This window comes from Sceloporus undulatus, chromosome 5 (assembly GCF_019175285.1).
Source record: "Sceloporus undulatus isolate JIND9_A2432 ecotype Alabama chromosome 5, SceUnd_v1.1, whole genome shotgun sequence".
Taxonomy (NCBI): Eukaryota; Metazoa; Chordata; class Lepidosauria; order Squamata; family Phrynosomatidae; genus Sceloporus; species Sceloporus undulatus.
This window is the reverse complement of record NC_056526.1, coordinates 193,278,650-193,294,508: the sequence shown is the minus strand read 5'-3', so window position 1 is coordinate 193,294,508 and position 15,859 is coordinate 193,278,650. Positions and strand designations below refer to the sequence as shown.

The window sequence follows — 15,859 nt, the reverse complement described above, 5'->3', positions numbered from 1 at the left end:
TGGGTCATAAGAGCTGGGAGAGACCGCAAGGGTCACCAGTCCAGCCCCATTCGGCCAGGCAGGAAGACTCAGCCGGAGCCCTGCAGGGGACAGAAGGTCACTCCTTCCGATGCTTAAACACGGCGATCAGGCCACCTCCCAGCCTTTTCGTCTCCAGGCTGGACACTGACAGTGGACGAACTCAGGGCCAGAGCACACTGCAGAAATCATAGCCCAGTCTGAGGCCGCTTGAACAGCTCTAGCTCAGGGGCAGGGGCTTCTGGGAATTGTAGTTTTGTGAGACTTTTAGCCTTCTCCGTCAGAGAGCTCCGGTGCCACAACAAACCACAATTCCCAGGATTCCCTAGCACCGAGTCAGCGCCATTGAAGCGGTCTGAAACTGGATTATTTCTGCAGTGTGTTTCTCTTCACTAAACAGCTGCAGGGCTTCCGTTTCCTTTGTCTTCACGATGAAGCTATTTTACGCGATTTTAGTAGTTGAAGACTCTCCTCACCCTTTTCTGGGCTGATGATACACGTGTCTGTGGGGTCTGCTAAGGTAACCCCCCCAAGCCTCAGTTGTGCCTCTTTTACTAAAACCCTAACACTTCATCCCCCCATCATTGGGTTGGGGGCAGCTGCCCCCAAGAGCAGGAGGGGGCTCCGGGATTAGGGGGGGGGGGGGAGAGTGAGATGACCCCCATCTGTCCGTCATCTCTGCAATCCCGGGGCAGACCAACAGGGGCGCCTTATCCGCACAGCCCCCTCGGTGTCCTTGCTCTTGGGGGGGGGACTCTAGAGCCATAAGAGACCACCGCCCCCCGCCCCCCCATGACTGGCCAGTCCAGCAGCTCTGGTCTCCCTGGTCGCCCCCGGACCCTGACCTTCCGACCTCATCTCTTGCTACGGCTCCTGGGGAGGGTCTGCAGCTGGACCCCCAGAGAGAGAGAGAGAGAGAGAGAGAGAGAGAGAGATGACCCCCAGCCCCTCCCTTTGAGACCCCTCGGTCCTCCCCTCTGCGCTGATGGAAAGCCAGGCGTCGCCCCTAGGCCAGCCCTGAGAGCCCACCTCCGAGAGTGACCAGCAAGTGTCCTCCTCCTCCTCGTACAAATATAAATTAATGGCATGGATTTACAGCCATGTGACATATATATATATATATATATGTATTTTATTAATAAAATCAACCCATCTTCATCCTGGCTCAAGGCTAAGGAATTCTGGGAATTAGAGTTCCGCTCTGGACCCCACAACAAGCTCCAACTCCCAGAATTCCATAGCCTTGAGCCAGGATGATGAAAAGCGGTGCCAAACCGGGTTATTCCTCCAGCGTGAATGCAACCCTAATGCTTGCACTGTGTCCTCAAACAGACTGGAAGCACCTTTGCCCCCTTTCCTTTCTGACTCTGAGTTCGGGGTGCGAGTCTTCCCTGGGAAGGAAGAGCCTTGGAAGGACCCATCCGCTCCCTCCATTTGCAGCCAGGACAAGGTTCGCCAAGTAACAGATCTATTTCCTGGAGGGCAAGAGCAAGGGCGGGGCTAGGCGATGGGATTCTCAGTCCTGCTCAAAATGGAGGACATTTGAGAACTCCTCCTGGTCCTGGAAATGGAAGGCCTCTGGTCACTCCGCCCTCGGCGTGGGTCAGACCCTCGAAGGGGGGGACTGGACTGGCCGAATCCAGCAGCCCAAGGTCCGGCTTTCTCAAAGGGGGAGCATGAGACCCCGAGCCCCGCCGGGCCTGAAGCGGGAAGGGTTCCGGGGGTCGTCCTGGGTCCCTGCAGTGACGCCTCTCGGCCACCGGGGGCGCCAACGCCCCGGAAGTTCCCGGCTCCTTATTTGTGCGCAGCTTCTGAACAAAGCCAACAAACCATTTTAATTGGTGGTCTGCTATATTTTATTGTTTGAATGTGAAGAGGGATTACTATGTATTATGCTTAATTATTGTTGCACTCCATAGGCAGGTTTGTTTCATCTCTTTCAATTGATTGTATCTACAGCGCAGTGTAAATTTACAGTGCTTTATAATTAAAGCTTAATAATAATAACAACTTCCTAACCAACTGTTTCTGTGTGTATATGACATATCTCTATGTGTGCATATAGATCTGTGTTTATCTCTACTGTAGAAGCCAGTTTTGGAAGCCACAGGTGAGAGAGCTGGCAGCAGTGTCAGCACTGGACTAGCACCCTGGGAGCCTGAGCTCTTCTCTTTCTCCGTCCCAAGGAGGGGATACTGTACTAAATGCTAAGGCCAACCCGTCATGGGCCTTCCTTGGCAAGACTGGTCCGGGGGGGGGGGCTTGCCATGGCCTTCTTCCAGTGAGGAGGCTGAGAGAGTGTGGCTTGCTGCCCGAGGCCATGGCCTGCTCTCAGACCCCTACTCCCTTAGGCCAACCAAAAGACACTTGGTGCAAGTGTCATCAGTCACAGGCGTTAAAGGTCAGAAGCTGAAAGGGGCTGGGCTTCTCTGGGCCTCTCCAGTCGGCAGGGTGGCGGTGGCTGGAAGCAAAGCCACTGAAGGACCTTGGGCAAGTCACACTCTCTCGGCCTCGGAGGTAGGAGGAGAAGGGGGCTCTCTTTGGCAGGAGGAGGCCCATGATCACCTTCTCCTCCACGGAGAGACACGGCGGACCACACCCCCCCAGCCCTCGCGCACCTTCCCCGCCTCCCTCGGCCGAGGAGCACGTGACGCGGAAGTGGGAGACAGGGCCTGTCGGGCGCTGTAGTTGCTGTGGCGACACGCCCCGCCCTCCCCAACCCGGAAGTGGGCGAGGCGGATCCAAGATGGCGTCTCCTCCTCCTCAGGGGGGCCCGATGGCGATCGCGATGCGGCTCCGCAACCAGCTCCAGGCCGTCTACAAGATGGACCCGCTGCGGAACGAGGTGAGGCCGGGAGGCAGCGAAGGCGAGAGCGAGGTGGAGGGCCTGGCGGTGGCGGAGGCTCAATCGCGGGAGCGCCCGAAGGGTCAATGCGCCGGGCCGAACGGTGCGCATGCGCGGTGGGCGGGGCGGGAGGGGAGGCGGGGCGGGGTTAAGGGGCGGAGGAGGCGTCCGCGCGGGTCCCAAAGACAGTTGTCTTCTGGGTCGTGGGGGGGCCTTGACCGAGTGGACCCCATCCCCCCCCCCAAACACACGGCCATGGCGCCCGTTTCCCGGGGTCAAGGGGGAAGAAGGGTCTGTGGGCAGCGGCCCCCCTCCCTGAGCCTGACCCTGTGCCCCCCAGGAGGAGGTGAAGGTCAAGATGAAGGAGCTCAACGAGCACATCGTCTGCTTCCTCTGCGCCGGGTACTTCGTCGACGCCACCACCATCACCGAGTGCCTCCATACCTGTGAGTGGGGGTCCTGGGGTCCTCTGGGCTGGACGGAGGGGTCCCAGGGTCACTCTGGGGCAGGGGGAGGGGCCTTGGCTTGAGGGGGATGCCCTCGAGGGGGTGGTCTCTGGCGGCCCAGATTGGGACCCTCCTCACACCCTTTCTTGCCACAGGGCAGTCACCCCAAGGCCTTTGGCCCTCAGCCTTAGGCCCAGCTTCGGAGGGTGGGCTGTAGATTTCTTACAGGGGCCCCATGAAGCCACCCACCCTTCCTTTCCTTCCTGCAGTTTGCAAGAGCTGCATCGTGAAGTACCTGCAGACCAGCAAGTACTGCCCCATGTGCAGCACCAAGATCCATGAGACCCAGCCCCTGCTCAACCTCAAGCTGGACCGCGTCATGCAGGACATCGTCTTCAAGCTGGTGCCCGGCCTCCAGGAGAGTAAGTGACCAAAGGCAGTGGGGCAGGTGGGGGCCTCCTCAGAGAGCATTGGCCTGGAGCCACTGGGGAGACCAGAAGGGTCCCCCTCGCCATTCATAGCCTCTGGCTCTGGACTGTTATGGTGATCAGGGTGGGGTTCCTATGTGACTCTCTTCTCCCCCCCCCCCCCCAATGCAGGTGAGGAGCGGCGGATCCGTGAGTTCTACCAGTCAAGAGGCTTGGAGCGCGTGAGCCAGCCTAGCAGCGAAGGTGCGGCTTCCTTCCCCAGGAGAGACCCTGGCATGTGGGGTTCAGGAGGGTGTTCCTCCCTTGCCTGCTCCACCACTGCCCTGAACACTTCCTTGCTCTCCCCAGGCCCAGCCTCCGATCGTGTGGGGCTGCCCTACACCACCTTCGACCACTCGCGTGCCCACTACTATCGCTTCGACGAACACGTCCTGCTATGCCTGGAGAAACAGGGGTGAGTCTGTGGGGAAGGAGGGATTGCCCTGCGGGGCATGGGGCATGAGTGGGGGTCTGTGGGGAGGGCTGCTGAGTTGCCTGGGGCGCCTCTTGGCCCTTGAGGTGAACTGGGAGGGAGCTCTCCACCCAGATACAGGGTGGTCAGCCTCCACTTTGATGTGTTGACTTTTGGGGGGGGGGATCCTGGCTTGTGGGTCCCATTCTTGAGCAGGACTCCACACTTCAGTTCCTCCATCCCCAGACTCAGGGTGGCCTCTGAGGACAGATGCTGGCTGGTGGGGCAGGAGTCTGGGTCAGTGGCATGGGGAAGGTTGCTGAGAAAGACCTCAGCCACCCCCCACACCTTCTAGATCCTCACAGAAGCTGCTCTGCAATCCACCACCAGTTGCCCCTGGAACTCTCCAGAGGCCAGCAAAGGGCTCCCCACTTCTTTCTCCTCCAGTGGCTGCATTGTCCTGTTGTGTCCCAAGGAGGCGCTCTGGCCCATCTGAAGGGTTCTGGAAGCAGTCTGGAACTTCCTATGCTGCCTCCCAGAATTTCCCAGGATTCCCTGGGTGGGTAGTGGGTGCTTAGAGGAGAGGGGCACCTTTAAGCAGGCAGCATAGTACCCAGGGAGGGTTGGGCTGGGCCCTGGTGGTTGCAGGGAAGATCAAGATACCCCCCCCCCCGCCCCCCATGAGGGCTATTTCCCAGAAACCCAGACCTTCACTTGTTGGGCTGCTGGGGGGAGAGGGCTGTAGTTCACCGCCCTGCTCCCCAGTATATACTTGATGGGACAATTCCTGTGGGCTGGTCACAGTGGGGGGGCAGGCTCCCCCTTCTCTCTCTGGAGACCCTCCCATCCTCTTCTCTCTTTCTCTCCTCCTCCCCCCCCAGCTCCGGGAAGGACAAGAACAAACACATCCTGCAGGTGAGGAGTGTGAGTGCGAGTGAAGGGAGTGCAGGTGAGGGGAGCTCCAGCCTCTGGGGGTGGCTACTCCTGCTCCTCCTCCACCCCCCCATCATCATATTTGTTGCCCACATAGCCAGCCATGCCCCCCTGCTGTGCCCCCCCCCCCAGGAAGAGCATGGCAGCTGTTGGGAGGAATGGGCTGCCCTCCACTCCCACTTCTGAGGAAATCCAGCCAGGGAGGGGGAGCTGGCCAGGATCAGATGTCCCTTGTGCCCCCCATTTCCTCACTGGCTCCATTGACACACTGCCTTCCCCTTTTTGCTATTCTCCAGCACAAATACGTCCGCTGCTCTGTGCGGGCCCAGATCCGCCACCTGCGCCGTGTGTTGTGTTGCCGCCTGGAGCTGCCCTTGCCACATGTGAGTGAGACTTTTGCCCAGGAAAGATGGGGACCCCTGGCCCTTCCAGGCCCCCCAGGCCCCCCTCCCTGCTGAGTGGGGGAACCAAGGGGCTGGGTACACACACACACACACCTCATGATCACTGACCCTGACCCTCTCTCCTCCCCAGCAGGTCCAGATCCTGTTTGACAGCGAGGCGCTCCCAGACACCATGACCCTCAAGCAGCTCTGGCTCTCCCGCTGGTTTGGCAAGGTGAGAGCAGGGGTCCTCCCCTACAGCGCACCCCCTCCCATGTAGGCCTTCTCACAGACATGCACACAGACCCCTTGTTAACAAGGGAAGGCCTCAGAAGCAGGGAAGGGCAAGCCCAGCTCCACCAGGCCTAGCCCAGAGAAAAAAAGGAAGGCCCTCCCTCCACTGCATCTGCCATGGCCATGGCCTCAGAGGGAGAGAAGGACCACTGGACTGGATCCCCTTCTCCTTTTGTGGCATGTCTCTTTAGATTGGAGCTTTAAGCTCTGAGTCTTTCTAAAGAGCAGGTATCAATGCAAATAATGATGATGGTGATGATGCTTGCTTTCCAGCCGGCTCCTCTGCTGCTGCACTACAGCGTGAAGGAGAAGCGGAGGTAGTCCAGGGGGCTTCTCCCCAGCGAAAGCGGCCTTCTTCCTCCGGCAGAGTGGCCCCCTGCTCCCCCCAACACAGACACACTCCTGCAACAGCAGACTAATTTAAGGCTCCCTTTGTTGCAATACTGTACTGAGTTTATTTTTGGAATAAAAGGACTGAAAACCAGCCCCAGCCTCCGCCTCCTTCCTTGGTCTGGGCTGGGGGCTGTCCCTGAGGGAGAGGGAAATTGGGAGGGGGCCCTGGTGGTCCTCTTCGCTCCTTTGGCTCTAACTGCAGTTCCCTCCCTGTGCCAGCGGGGGGCAGGCGTGCACTGTTTGGAGGGTGGCTGGGATGCCTTTGTGGGGATCAGGCGCTTATCTCCCCCTCCCCACATACACACACACACACAGGTTCTCCCCATTCCTGCACAGCCATTTCATGCACTACCGACAGCCTCAGGCAAAGTGATGAGCAAGTGATGGACCCCCTTGGAACACCCCCATCCTCCTCCCCCCCTTTTGCCGTTTCCTCAAGAGGTATCGGGAGGAGGAGGAGGATGGAGCCAGAAGGCTTGAGTCGAAGGGATGGTGGGCTTTCCGCCCGTCCTCCCCTTCCTGCAAACACTCCTGGGCATGACAGGGCCGGCTCTGGGGGGCTCCTCACATCCCTGCCTCTGGGGCCCTGAGCTGTGCTGCCCTGGCCGGTGGGGAGGGGGCAGTGGGTCAAGGAGTGTCTGCGGCCACATCAGGGCTTACAGTCCGGGGCCGAAGGTGAGCCCCCGCCGGGTTTCCCCGGGCCCTGCCTTCTTCGAGGAGCTTTGCCTCCCCGGATCTTCCTGGGGGCTCCAGGGTGAGCCCTTCGGGTCCCCACGCCCTCCCTACGGCCCCTGATTTACGGGGCACCGGCTGGTCCTTCGCCGGCTCCGGCCTCCGCTTCACCCCTCGCCAGACCCCCCCCCCAAAGCCCCGCCGGGGTCCGGATCGGGTTTCCCTCCGTCCCTCCCTCCGGACCCAGCTGTCGGCCATTTCTCATCCTTTGGCAGCCGCGCCGAGCTGGACCCCCCCCCCCCGAATGGCTGTGGGCTTTTGGTCTCAGAGCCTTAGAGCCCCGCGGGGGGGGTCGAGGAGAGAAGTCCACCTGCCCCCCCCCCAGAGCCAGGAGTGGCCGAAGGTTTTGGGGGCAGTGGCGGGGGGGCTTCCTGGCACCTTATAGGAAGAAGACCCCCCTCGCTACCCCCACCATCTGGGCCTCACCCCCATTCCCCCCGCCTGCTTCGTCTTGCGGGGCATCAGTCTGGCTGGGGGGGTGAGGTTGCCTCCACAGTCACTGGGGCGGCGGCGGGGGGGGCATTTGTCTCCTAGGAAAGATTAGTCTGACACACACACACACCCCGCCTTTGGGGGCACACCTTCTTTTGTGTGCGTTCCTTCCTCTTTGTCTTTGGGTTGTAGGCGGGGGGGGGTCGGGAGACAAGGCACTCTGCGCACGCCCAGAGGCCCCTCGTCCTTCTCGTGCTCCGTGGCGAAAGGGAAGAGGCTCGGATTCCTTAGCCCCACCTCGTCCCCCCCTTTGCCTTCGGAGGAGCTGCTTCTTGGGGGGAGGCCTCCCCCGCCCCACCGCCGCTTTCAAGGGAGATGAATGATGGGGGTCTCCGGGGACTCACGGCCCTTTGATGCGCTCCTCCCCCCGTCACGCCCGGGGCTGCTAATGGCCGGGGGGGGCCGGGGGGGGGGGGGCGAGGGGAAACCTGAGCCCCCTCCCCTCCCCCTCCTGCCTGTCACTGGGGCTCATTTGGGGGCGAGGCAGCGGGAGGGGGCTTCGGGCTGCGGCCTTTCTTCCTGGGGGAGGGAGAGGGCCTCTAAGGCGGGCGGGGGTCTTCTCTGTGGACGGAGGCCCCGGGTTTTTTCACGGGGGGGGTCACCCTGCGGAACTCACTGCAACATGGAGGGCGAGGGGGCTCTTCTCATTCTCGGGCCCCAAGAGGCAGAGGGGGGTCCTCCGGGGAGACCCCCATGTACCCAGGGGAGGGTCGAGGAGAACCCCTTTCTCCTTCGCGGGCAATGTGCATGTGTGTTGGGGGAGCTCTGCTTACCAATTATTCCGCTGGGGGGCCCTGGAACCAATTGGCGGCTTCCCAGCCCCCCCCGAGCCCCCCCGAGGCCGAGCTGCCAAAAAGATGTCTGGGAGGGAAGGGGGCAGGGAGGGATGAGGCGAGCTGTCAGCATCAGCGGAGGATGGAAGCCCCCTCCCCGCCGCTCTCCGCCCAGAAAAATAAGCCCACTGGAGACGTCGGCTAATGAGAAAAATCCAAAGGCAATTTGGGAGCCATCACTGCCCCATCGGCTTTAAATGGCGTCGTCACTGGGGCATCACGCCCCCCCCCCGCACAGCTGAGCACATACACGTGTCTCCGCACTCACACGCGAACACGCAGCCTGTGCTGGAGGGGAGGGAAGGCTCAGGGTGGGCCCCCGACTTCAGACAGAGACAGTGGCCGGGGGGGGGCTTGTGGGAGGGCGTGGGACCACCCTGGACAGCCCCCACTCCCCCCCAGATGCTGCGGCCTCAGCCCTTGGCCCATGTGGGGCTGGCACCGCAGGAATTAATGCCTGGCGGGGCGACGAAGGCCACAGTGCCTCTGAGCCCCTGCAGAGTGCCGGCGGGGCCTTCCATTATTTAGCCAGCACTTCGTCAACCTTCAGGTCGGCTGCCTGGCTGCCGGACTAAACTACAGGTTCCCAGGATGCCATGGAACAGAGTCCTGGTCATAGTTACGGTGATATCAGAGTGTTGTCCCTATTCGGTTGTGTGGCAGAAGCATCACTTGGCCAGCATTTGACCAGCTTCGCTGCAAGAACCCACTGGGAGCTTCTAAGGGGGACAAAAAGAGAGACTACAGGGGCCCCCACATTCTCTGGGCTCAGAGGAGAAGAAGGGCCCCCTGAATGTGGGAAAACACGCTTCCTTTTAGCTGAGAGAATACCTCTCTAGGAATCTCCAGGTCCTCCAGGGCAACTCTATGGTCAACATCTGCCAGAAGCTGATCCTGTGGGAGGACCGACAGATGCCTAGAGGAGTGTTTTCTCTAGGGACGTCTAGGTCCTCCAGCACAACTCTATGGTCACCTTCTGGCGGAGTCGCGCTGGAGGACCGAGAGATTCCTAGAGAGGACAGAGTCCTCGGAATCTGCGAAAGCCAAGCCCTCAGATGCGGAGGACAACTGTGGCTTCCTCTGGAGAAAGGCAGCCTCCTTCTCTATGCCATTCCATCCCAAGCCATCGGCCTGAAGGAAGAAGGGCCACTCTCTGCAGAGGAAGGACTGTCGGAGTGGCTCGCTGGCCAGAGAAAGGGGACCGTCGCCCCTCTCCTGGCCTGGCCTGATGGAGGGGGGGGGCTTCCTGGAGGGGCTTCCAAGGGCCCCCAAGTGACTTTGGGGTCGGAACCAGCCTGGGCTTCAGATGGCCCTCTTCGCAGCCAGGGGCCGAAGGGAGGTGCCCTCGATGCTTTCCCTCACCGGACAGGACCCCCTGCCCCCCTCTCGAAGGGCCGAGCGAGGGGGCTTCTTCGCCCTGAGGTTCTGGTCCCAGAGGCCGCCTGGTTTCCTGGCTGCAGCCGAGGCGGAGGACGGAGAAGCGGCCGGGGCCACGCCACCCTTCCTCTCCAGGGCCTATTCTTAGCCTCTGGCCGGCCTGGTCAGTGGCCACCTTCGGCCAGAGAAAGAGGGCAGGGGCAGCCATGGGGGCCCAAGGCCAGAAGAGGCGTCTCGGCCGGACACCGGCAAGAGTCCCGGAGGAGGGCTGGAGGAGTCCCGGGCGCTGGGCCAAGAGAGGAGACCCCTCCGCGCGGCCCCCGGGAGGATCCAGCGCCCGCAGAGGCCCTCCTCAAGTGGCCTGAGGCTGGAGGAAGGGGAGGGAGGGAGGAGGCCGGACTCCACGGACAACCGCCCGGTCCCTGTTCTTCTGCAGCTGTTCTGCCAGTCTCCCGAGGAAGGGCCAGTCCCGGGTCCAGACACAGGCGGCGAGGGGGGTGGAAGGGGGCAGTTTAACCCAGTGGGACCGACGAGCTAAACTGGGGGGGGGGGGTCCGTAGTGCTGGACGTCCTGCAAACCCTTCCTGCCCGCCTTCGTTCTCAGCCACATAAAACACCCCCCAGAGAGAGAGAGAGGGAAGGAGGAAGAGGGAGGCCCAGGCGCCCCCTCCCCTGATTGACAGGAGGGCCGTGAATAATTAATGGCCCTCTCCCCCGGGAAAGCGTCGCCTGCAATGAGCTCCTGGGCCGGGGAGCCATGTTTCAATAAAGGGGAAATTGATTTAGCAGCGCCTGGCCCAGGAGGGCGGGGGGGGGGCGGTCGGGGGGGTCTGTGTGGGGCAGAAGCAAAGCCGCCGGGGGGGGGAGGAAATGGGGAGAAGCCCCCCCGACACTCCTCCAGGCCACACCCCTTGACCCAACGGCAGAGGGCCCAGAAGAATGGTCAACCGCAGGAGATGGGAAGAGACTCCAGGGGCCACCCAGAGGAATGCTTGAGTGTGTATTCCCGCATCCACTGGACCTCCAGTCGCCTGAGAAGAAGGAGGCTCTAGCACTCTCCATGGAGGCAGCCAGCCGCCTCAGTCCTCCAAATGTTTAAGGAGGAACTATTTCCCTGGAGCTCGCATCCTTTGCTCCGTTGGGCCCAATTCTCTGGAGCAGCAGAAAACAAGCTTGCTCCCTCCTCAAGGTGACATCCCTTCAAATACCTAAACAGGGCTATCATAACCGTCTCTTCTTCAGCTTTCTTCACAGTATGGCTTCATGGTTTCCAGGCCCTCCACCCTTTTGGTTGCCATGCTCTGGACATGGTCCACCTTGTCAATATCCCTTTTCAATTGTGGAGCCCAGAACTGGACACAGGGCTATTCCAGGTGAGGCCTGACCAAAGCAGAGTGGCACCATTTACTTCCTTCGATCTGGACACTTTTGCCACAGAGGTAGCCACAAAGGTCTTCTTCTCCGTCACTTTTGACCTCCCTCTGGACCCTGAGCTCCTTCTGCCTTTCACCTTTTCCGACGTTCTCCCTTCGCCTTCTGGCTGTTCCTCTGGATCCCTCTTCAGTGGTTTCGCCCCAAAGATCTGCTCTGGGGCCTTTCCTGGTACTTTGGGGCCTCTGCTCTGGATGCAGGGACGTAGCGAGGATTTTAGGAAGGGGGGGGGTCCAGACTAAGTGCCTCCATTATAATTAATAATTAATAATTTGTTTTATTTATATACCGCTATTCCAAAGGTCATAGCGGTGAACAGCAAGTAAGCTAGTTAGCAAGTAAGCTAATTTGCCCCCAACAGTCTGGGGACTCATTTTAGCTCCCTCCTGGGGAGTCGAGCTTGGGCCCTTTGGCTGGTCTTGAACTCGCAACCTTGTGGTTTTGAGTGAATGGCTGCAGTACAGGCATTGAACCACTGCGCCACCAGGGCTTATAATGGGGCTTGAGTGCGGCAGCACAGCAGCACACACCATTCATTTTTCTAATGGAAGGGGGGGGGGTCCAGACCCCAAGAACCCCCCCCTTGACTACCTCCCTGCTGGATGCAACCTGCCTCTGATGGGTTTTTTTGGCTTCAGGGAAGGCTTGCCACCATGGGCTCCGCCTGAGGCTGAGAGAGTGTGACTTGCCCAAGGCCACTCAATGGGCCACATGGGGGGGGGCTTCCTTCCTTCCTTCTTCTCCCAGCCCACAAGTCCAAAAGGAGACCCGCTTGCCCCATAGGAAGGCCTCGGCCGAACCTGAAGCACCGAGAAAAAAGAGGGGGGAGAGTCGAGGGGTGAGTCTTGTTCCCAGAGACAGGGGACGGGGTCCTTCCCAGAGCCTTCCTGTCCATGTGCAGAGTGCAGAGACAGGGGGCGGGGCTGCTTCTTTCGGGCTGAAATGGCGCCGAGGTTTTTGCCTGCCTCCCCCTCCCCTCCCGGAGCTGCGTGGGTTGGGGTCGCCCCTCCGACCCCTTTGTTGCCCCCCCATAGTCCGGAGGGGCGAGAGAAGTTGGGAAAAAGAAAGCGAGACCCGAGAGGCTCGGTGATTGACATCCCGGGGACATGGAGGGTTGTGACGCCCCCTCCCGGGTCACGTGGGAAGACCCCCGCCCACCCCCTTGAGCTGAACTCCTTTTTAATTAACCTTCAGCCCCGGGAGGTTAATGCGATCGCTGACCCTCGCCGCCGCCGATCGATACGCGCCGCGAACGCCGACAGTCGCCTCTTCGCTGCCGCCGCCGCCCCTGCAGTGCTGGCTCCTCGGAGGAGGACGTGGGGGCATCATGGGGAAAGTTCGGAGAGGAGGGAGCCCCGGAGCTCCGACTCGGCCAAAGACCCGCACCCGAGCCCTGTCTCTGCCCGGTTCCCTTCCGGACCCAGTTCACCTGGCCGCCGCCGGCGGACCCTTCCTGTCTTCGGACCGAGAGCCCACCGGACTCCCGTCCGCCTCCGCCACCTTAGGCCTCCCGCAGGGTTTCCGGGAAGGGGGGCTCCGATGCCCGAAGGGGAGATGGGGGTCCAGCGGTGTCCTTCCTTCTCGTCCGAGCGGCTCAGTCCCCCGCCCAGTCTTCTCTGACCCCCCCCCCCCCCAGAATATAGAAATCACGGCTCAAGGCTGGCAGACAGGACGAAAATGCCCGAAAAGGTGCTTTTAAAACCCCTCAATAAAAAGAGCCCCGTCTTAACCTGAGTAGCCCCTGGACTCGAGGGCTGCAGCCCCGGGGCCTCAGGGGGCCCCTCGAGTCCGGCCAAAGGCTAGAGTCCGGCCCCCTCGGCCCCGCTTTCCTCTGGGGAGGGGGAGACTTGCACGGGGGGGCAGGGAGAGTCAGAAGCGTGTCCCGCTTCCTTCCATGGCGGGCCTGAGGCCGCAGGAGAGCCGTTGACCATCTAGTGGCCCTCGGGGCTCCGGGGGGGGGGCTGGCCCGGATCCTGCTACTGGAGACTATTCGGGGGGCTCTCAGGTGCCAGGAAAGGGCCACGGCTGACCCCTTTCGCTTCTATGGCCCGCGATGCCCCCGAGGGACCCCTGCCGCAGCCCCCTCGGCCCTCGTGAGGGATGAAAGGGGGCCCTGACCTTTGGCGCTGGACACTTAACCCTCCGTCAAAGGTCAGCCGCTTAATCCTGCCTCCTTCGGCCCTCCAGAGTGACCTCCCGGGACCCCAACCCGCCCCCCCTCCGCCCCAGGAAAGAGGCCGAGATAAACGATCTGGCTGGGGAGGGGGGCTCTTCCCCAGGTCAAGGCCCTACCCCCCCCCCCCCACTTTTCGGTGGAGCTCGCACGAGGGTCGGCTGAGACCGAGGGTCGTCCTTTCCTCGGTTTGCAGCTGAGTCTGGCCAAGGATTTGGGGCGGGGGGATTCCTGGATGGGCGACCCCCCAACTGCTTGCTGTGGGGGGAGGCATTTTGGAATGGAAGGCCAACCCCACCCCCACCCCGACCCTTGATTTCCCCCTCTTGCTCCGTACTCCCCCCTCCAGGCTCCAGCTTCCAGAATTCCATAGCCTTGAGCCAGAAAGAGTTAAAGCGGTGCCAAACTGGGTTATTTCTCCAGTGTGGATGCGGCCTCATCCGTCTCTGAAGTGGAACTGAACCGGACTAAAGAAGGCAGTCAGTTTCAGGTGAAAACCCTGCAAAGGTGTATTAAGGGCTTCTGCTTTGCCTTTTCCTGGGGGCGCCTGCCCCCTCCCTCTCTGGCGAAAGAAGGGATCAATCGCCATCTTGTTGATGGAGGAAGCCAAGCCGGGAGGATGGAGGGAAAGAGGGAGAACTGGGGGGCGGCGGCGGGGGTCTTTGGTGGCCCCTGACCCCAGGAACTCTCTCGGGTCGCAAGGTCCAGTTACTGGGGACCCAAAAGGTATTTATGGCCAGGCATTTCAAGGGCAGCAGGAAGAGCAAATGGGCCCCAATGGCTCTAACAAGGGATCGGGCGTTTCCCTTCAAAGGCGGCGGGGATGGCGAGGAAGCCACGCGGATCATGCACCGGATCCGGTGGTCGCCTCAGGACACCGCAAGCCCCCCACCGACCGACCCACCGACGGAGGAAGCCCTGGGCGTCCAGCCAGGCTGCCCTGAGCGCCACTGCGCATGCGCGCCAGGCTGCACGGAGAGGCAGTTCTGCAGAAGGGTCACGTGGTGCTGCAATGACCCCCCCCGGACCCCGAGGCTGCCCTTTCCCGACGTGACCCCAGGCGTCCTCCTTTTCCAGGACACGTCCGGGAGGAATCCCCAGATGCCCTCCATTTTCAGCATCGATAAGAAGCACGAATTTACATGCTATGGGTGTCTTTAGCTTTGATGTGGTGCAACGCCCTCCGTTCCTCTCGCCTGTCCTCCATTGTGCGGCGCCTTGTCCTCCTTCGCGGTTGTTCGGGCATCTGGTGCGGCATCAAGGGAGACGGATCCAGGGTCCCCTTGATTTTATGGTGTCCCAGTCAGTAGTATTTCAGAGACATTTTAATCATGGGACGCCGCTGTTTCGGGTCGAATGCCGCTTGGCAGGGTTTAGTCTTTGGCTGTTCTTTTTTATTTGATCCTTACTAAGTAAAGCGCTCCATATATAAGTAATAATAATAATAATAATAACAACCATGCCATTCAGGCGCAAAGCACCAAAGGGGACCACAGAGGCACATGTCCATGCCATCAAGGTGGGGCCAGACCTGACACAGAGGGACAGGGGGGTATAGTGGGGGGGGGCAATCCTTCTCCCAGAAACAGGCCTCCTTCATCGGAGACCCCTTTTCGCCCGCAGCCAAGCTGAGTCAAGGCAGGGAGGCAGGCAGAGTCCCCCCAACCCCGAAGAATGTGCCCCAAGGAAAAAAGGGGGTCTGGGGCCTGGAGCAGCCCCCCCCCCCATTAACAACTCTTTGAAGGCAGGAAGCAACTGGGAGTTGTTGTTGTGGTCAAACCTATCCTGGGGGGGGGTTCTTGGCAAGATTTGTTCAGAGAGGGTTTGACTTTGCCTTCCTCTGAGGCTGAGAGAGCGTGACTTACTGCCCAAGGTCACTTTCCAGTGGGTTTCCATGGCTGAACTGGGAACTGAGCTCAATGCTCAGACCAGACACTCTGCTGGCGGTAGAAACAATGCAGTTGGGCATCACTTGAATGGCTGTAGGACTTGGAAAGGTTACTTTTTGGACTACAATTCCCATCATCTCTCTGCCAGCATAGCATTAGGGATTGCAGCAGTTGTAGCCCCTGAAAACAGCTTTTCCAGACTCTGAGCATCCAGGCCTTTATGGCATTTGTTCTTGTTGTGTGCATTCGAGTTAGTTTTCTTGTGGGCTTTTTGGGCTCAGTGGCCATGTTCCAGGAGCGTTTATTCCATCTGCGTCTGGCATCTTCAGAGAAAGATGCTGGCGAAACGTCAGGAATAAACTCTTCTAGAACATGGCCACATGGCCCAAAAAACCCACAAACAATTATGGATGCTGGCCAGGAAATCCTTCTACCTTCAAGTTGTTTCCAACTTATGGCAACCCTAAGGTTTCTTGGCAAGATTTGCTCAGAGAGGGGTTGCCTTTGCCTCCCTCTGAGGCTGAGAGAGAGTGGCTTATTGCCCAAGGTCACCAAATGGCCAAGCAGGGATTCAGACTGTCATCTCCAGAGCCCAGCATTCAGACCACTACACCACGCTGTCTGTCAAGATCCCAGGGGCTCCTGGCAAAGACCTTCTATTGGGGAGAAGGACCCCAAGGCCACTTTGTGGGTGCAAGGTCCACCGCGGGAAGGACTCTGGGCTGGGGGCCTCTTGCAGCC

At 60.4% G+C, this 15,859-nt stretch overlaps 1 protein-coding gene across 2 annotated transcripts; it reads left to right on the top strand.

Annotated features, from left to right (window-relative positions):
- The first annotated feature begins 2,684 nt into the window (after positions 1-2,684).
- On the top strand, positions 2,685-6,277 carry PCGF1 (polycomb group ring finger 1). Of its 2 annotated transcripts, none has more exons than XM_042466998.1 (9): positions 2,685-2,863; positions 3,204-3,309; positions 3,579-3,731; positions 3,909-3,980; positions 4,086-4,191; positions 5,070-5,103; positions 5,418-5,504; positions 5,656-5,739; positions 6,072-6,277. In XM_042466998.1, exons 1-9 carry the CDS (start codon positions 2,765-2,767, stop codon positions 6,117-6,119), a joined length of 789 nt encoding a protein of 262 aa, XP_042322932.1. In that variant the 5' UTR covers positions 2,685-2,764; the 3' UTR covers positions 6,120-6,277. The 2 variants fall into 2 exon arrangements, with proteins under 2 accessions (XP_042322932.1, XP_042322933.1); XM_042466999.1 differs by having other exon boundaries at positions 2,689-2,863; positions 5,659-5,739.
- The last annotated feature ends 9,582 nt before the right edge of the window (positions 6,278-15,859 follow it).

Coding starts and splice junctions, on each gene's coding strand:
- PCGF1 (XM_042466998.1), top strand. CDS start 2,765: ATGGCGTCTCCTCCTCCTCAGGGGGGCCCGATGGCGATCGCGATGCGG. Junction 3,310..3,578: donor CACCGAGTGCCTCCATACCT/GTGAGTGGGGGT, acceptor TCCTTCCTGCAG/TTTGCAAGAGCTGCATCGTG. Junction 5,740..6,071: donor TCTCCCGCTGGTTTGGCAAG/GTGAGAGCAGGG, acceptor CTTGCTTTCCAG/CCGGCTCCTCTGCTGCTGCA.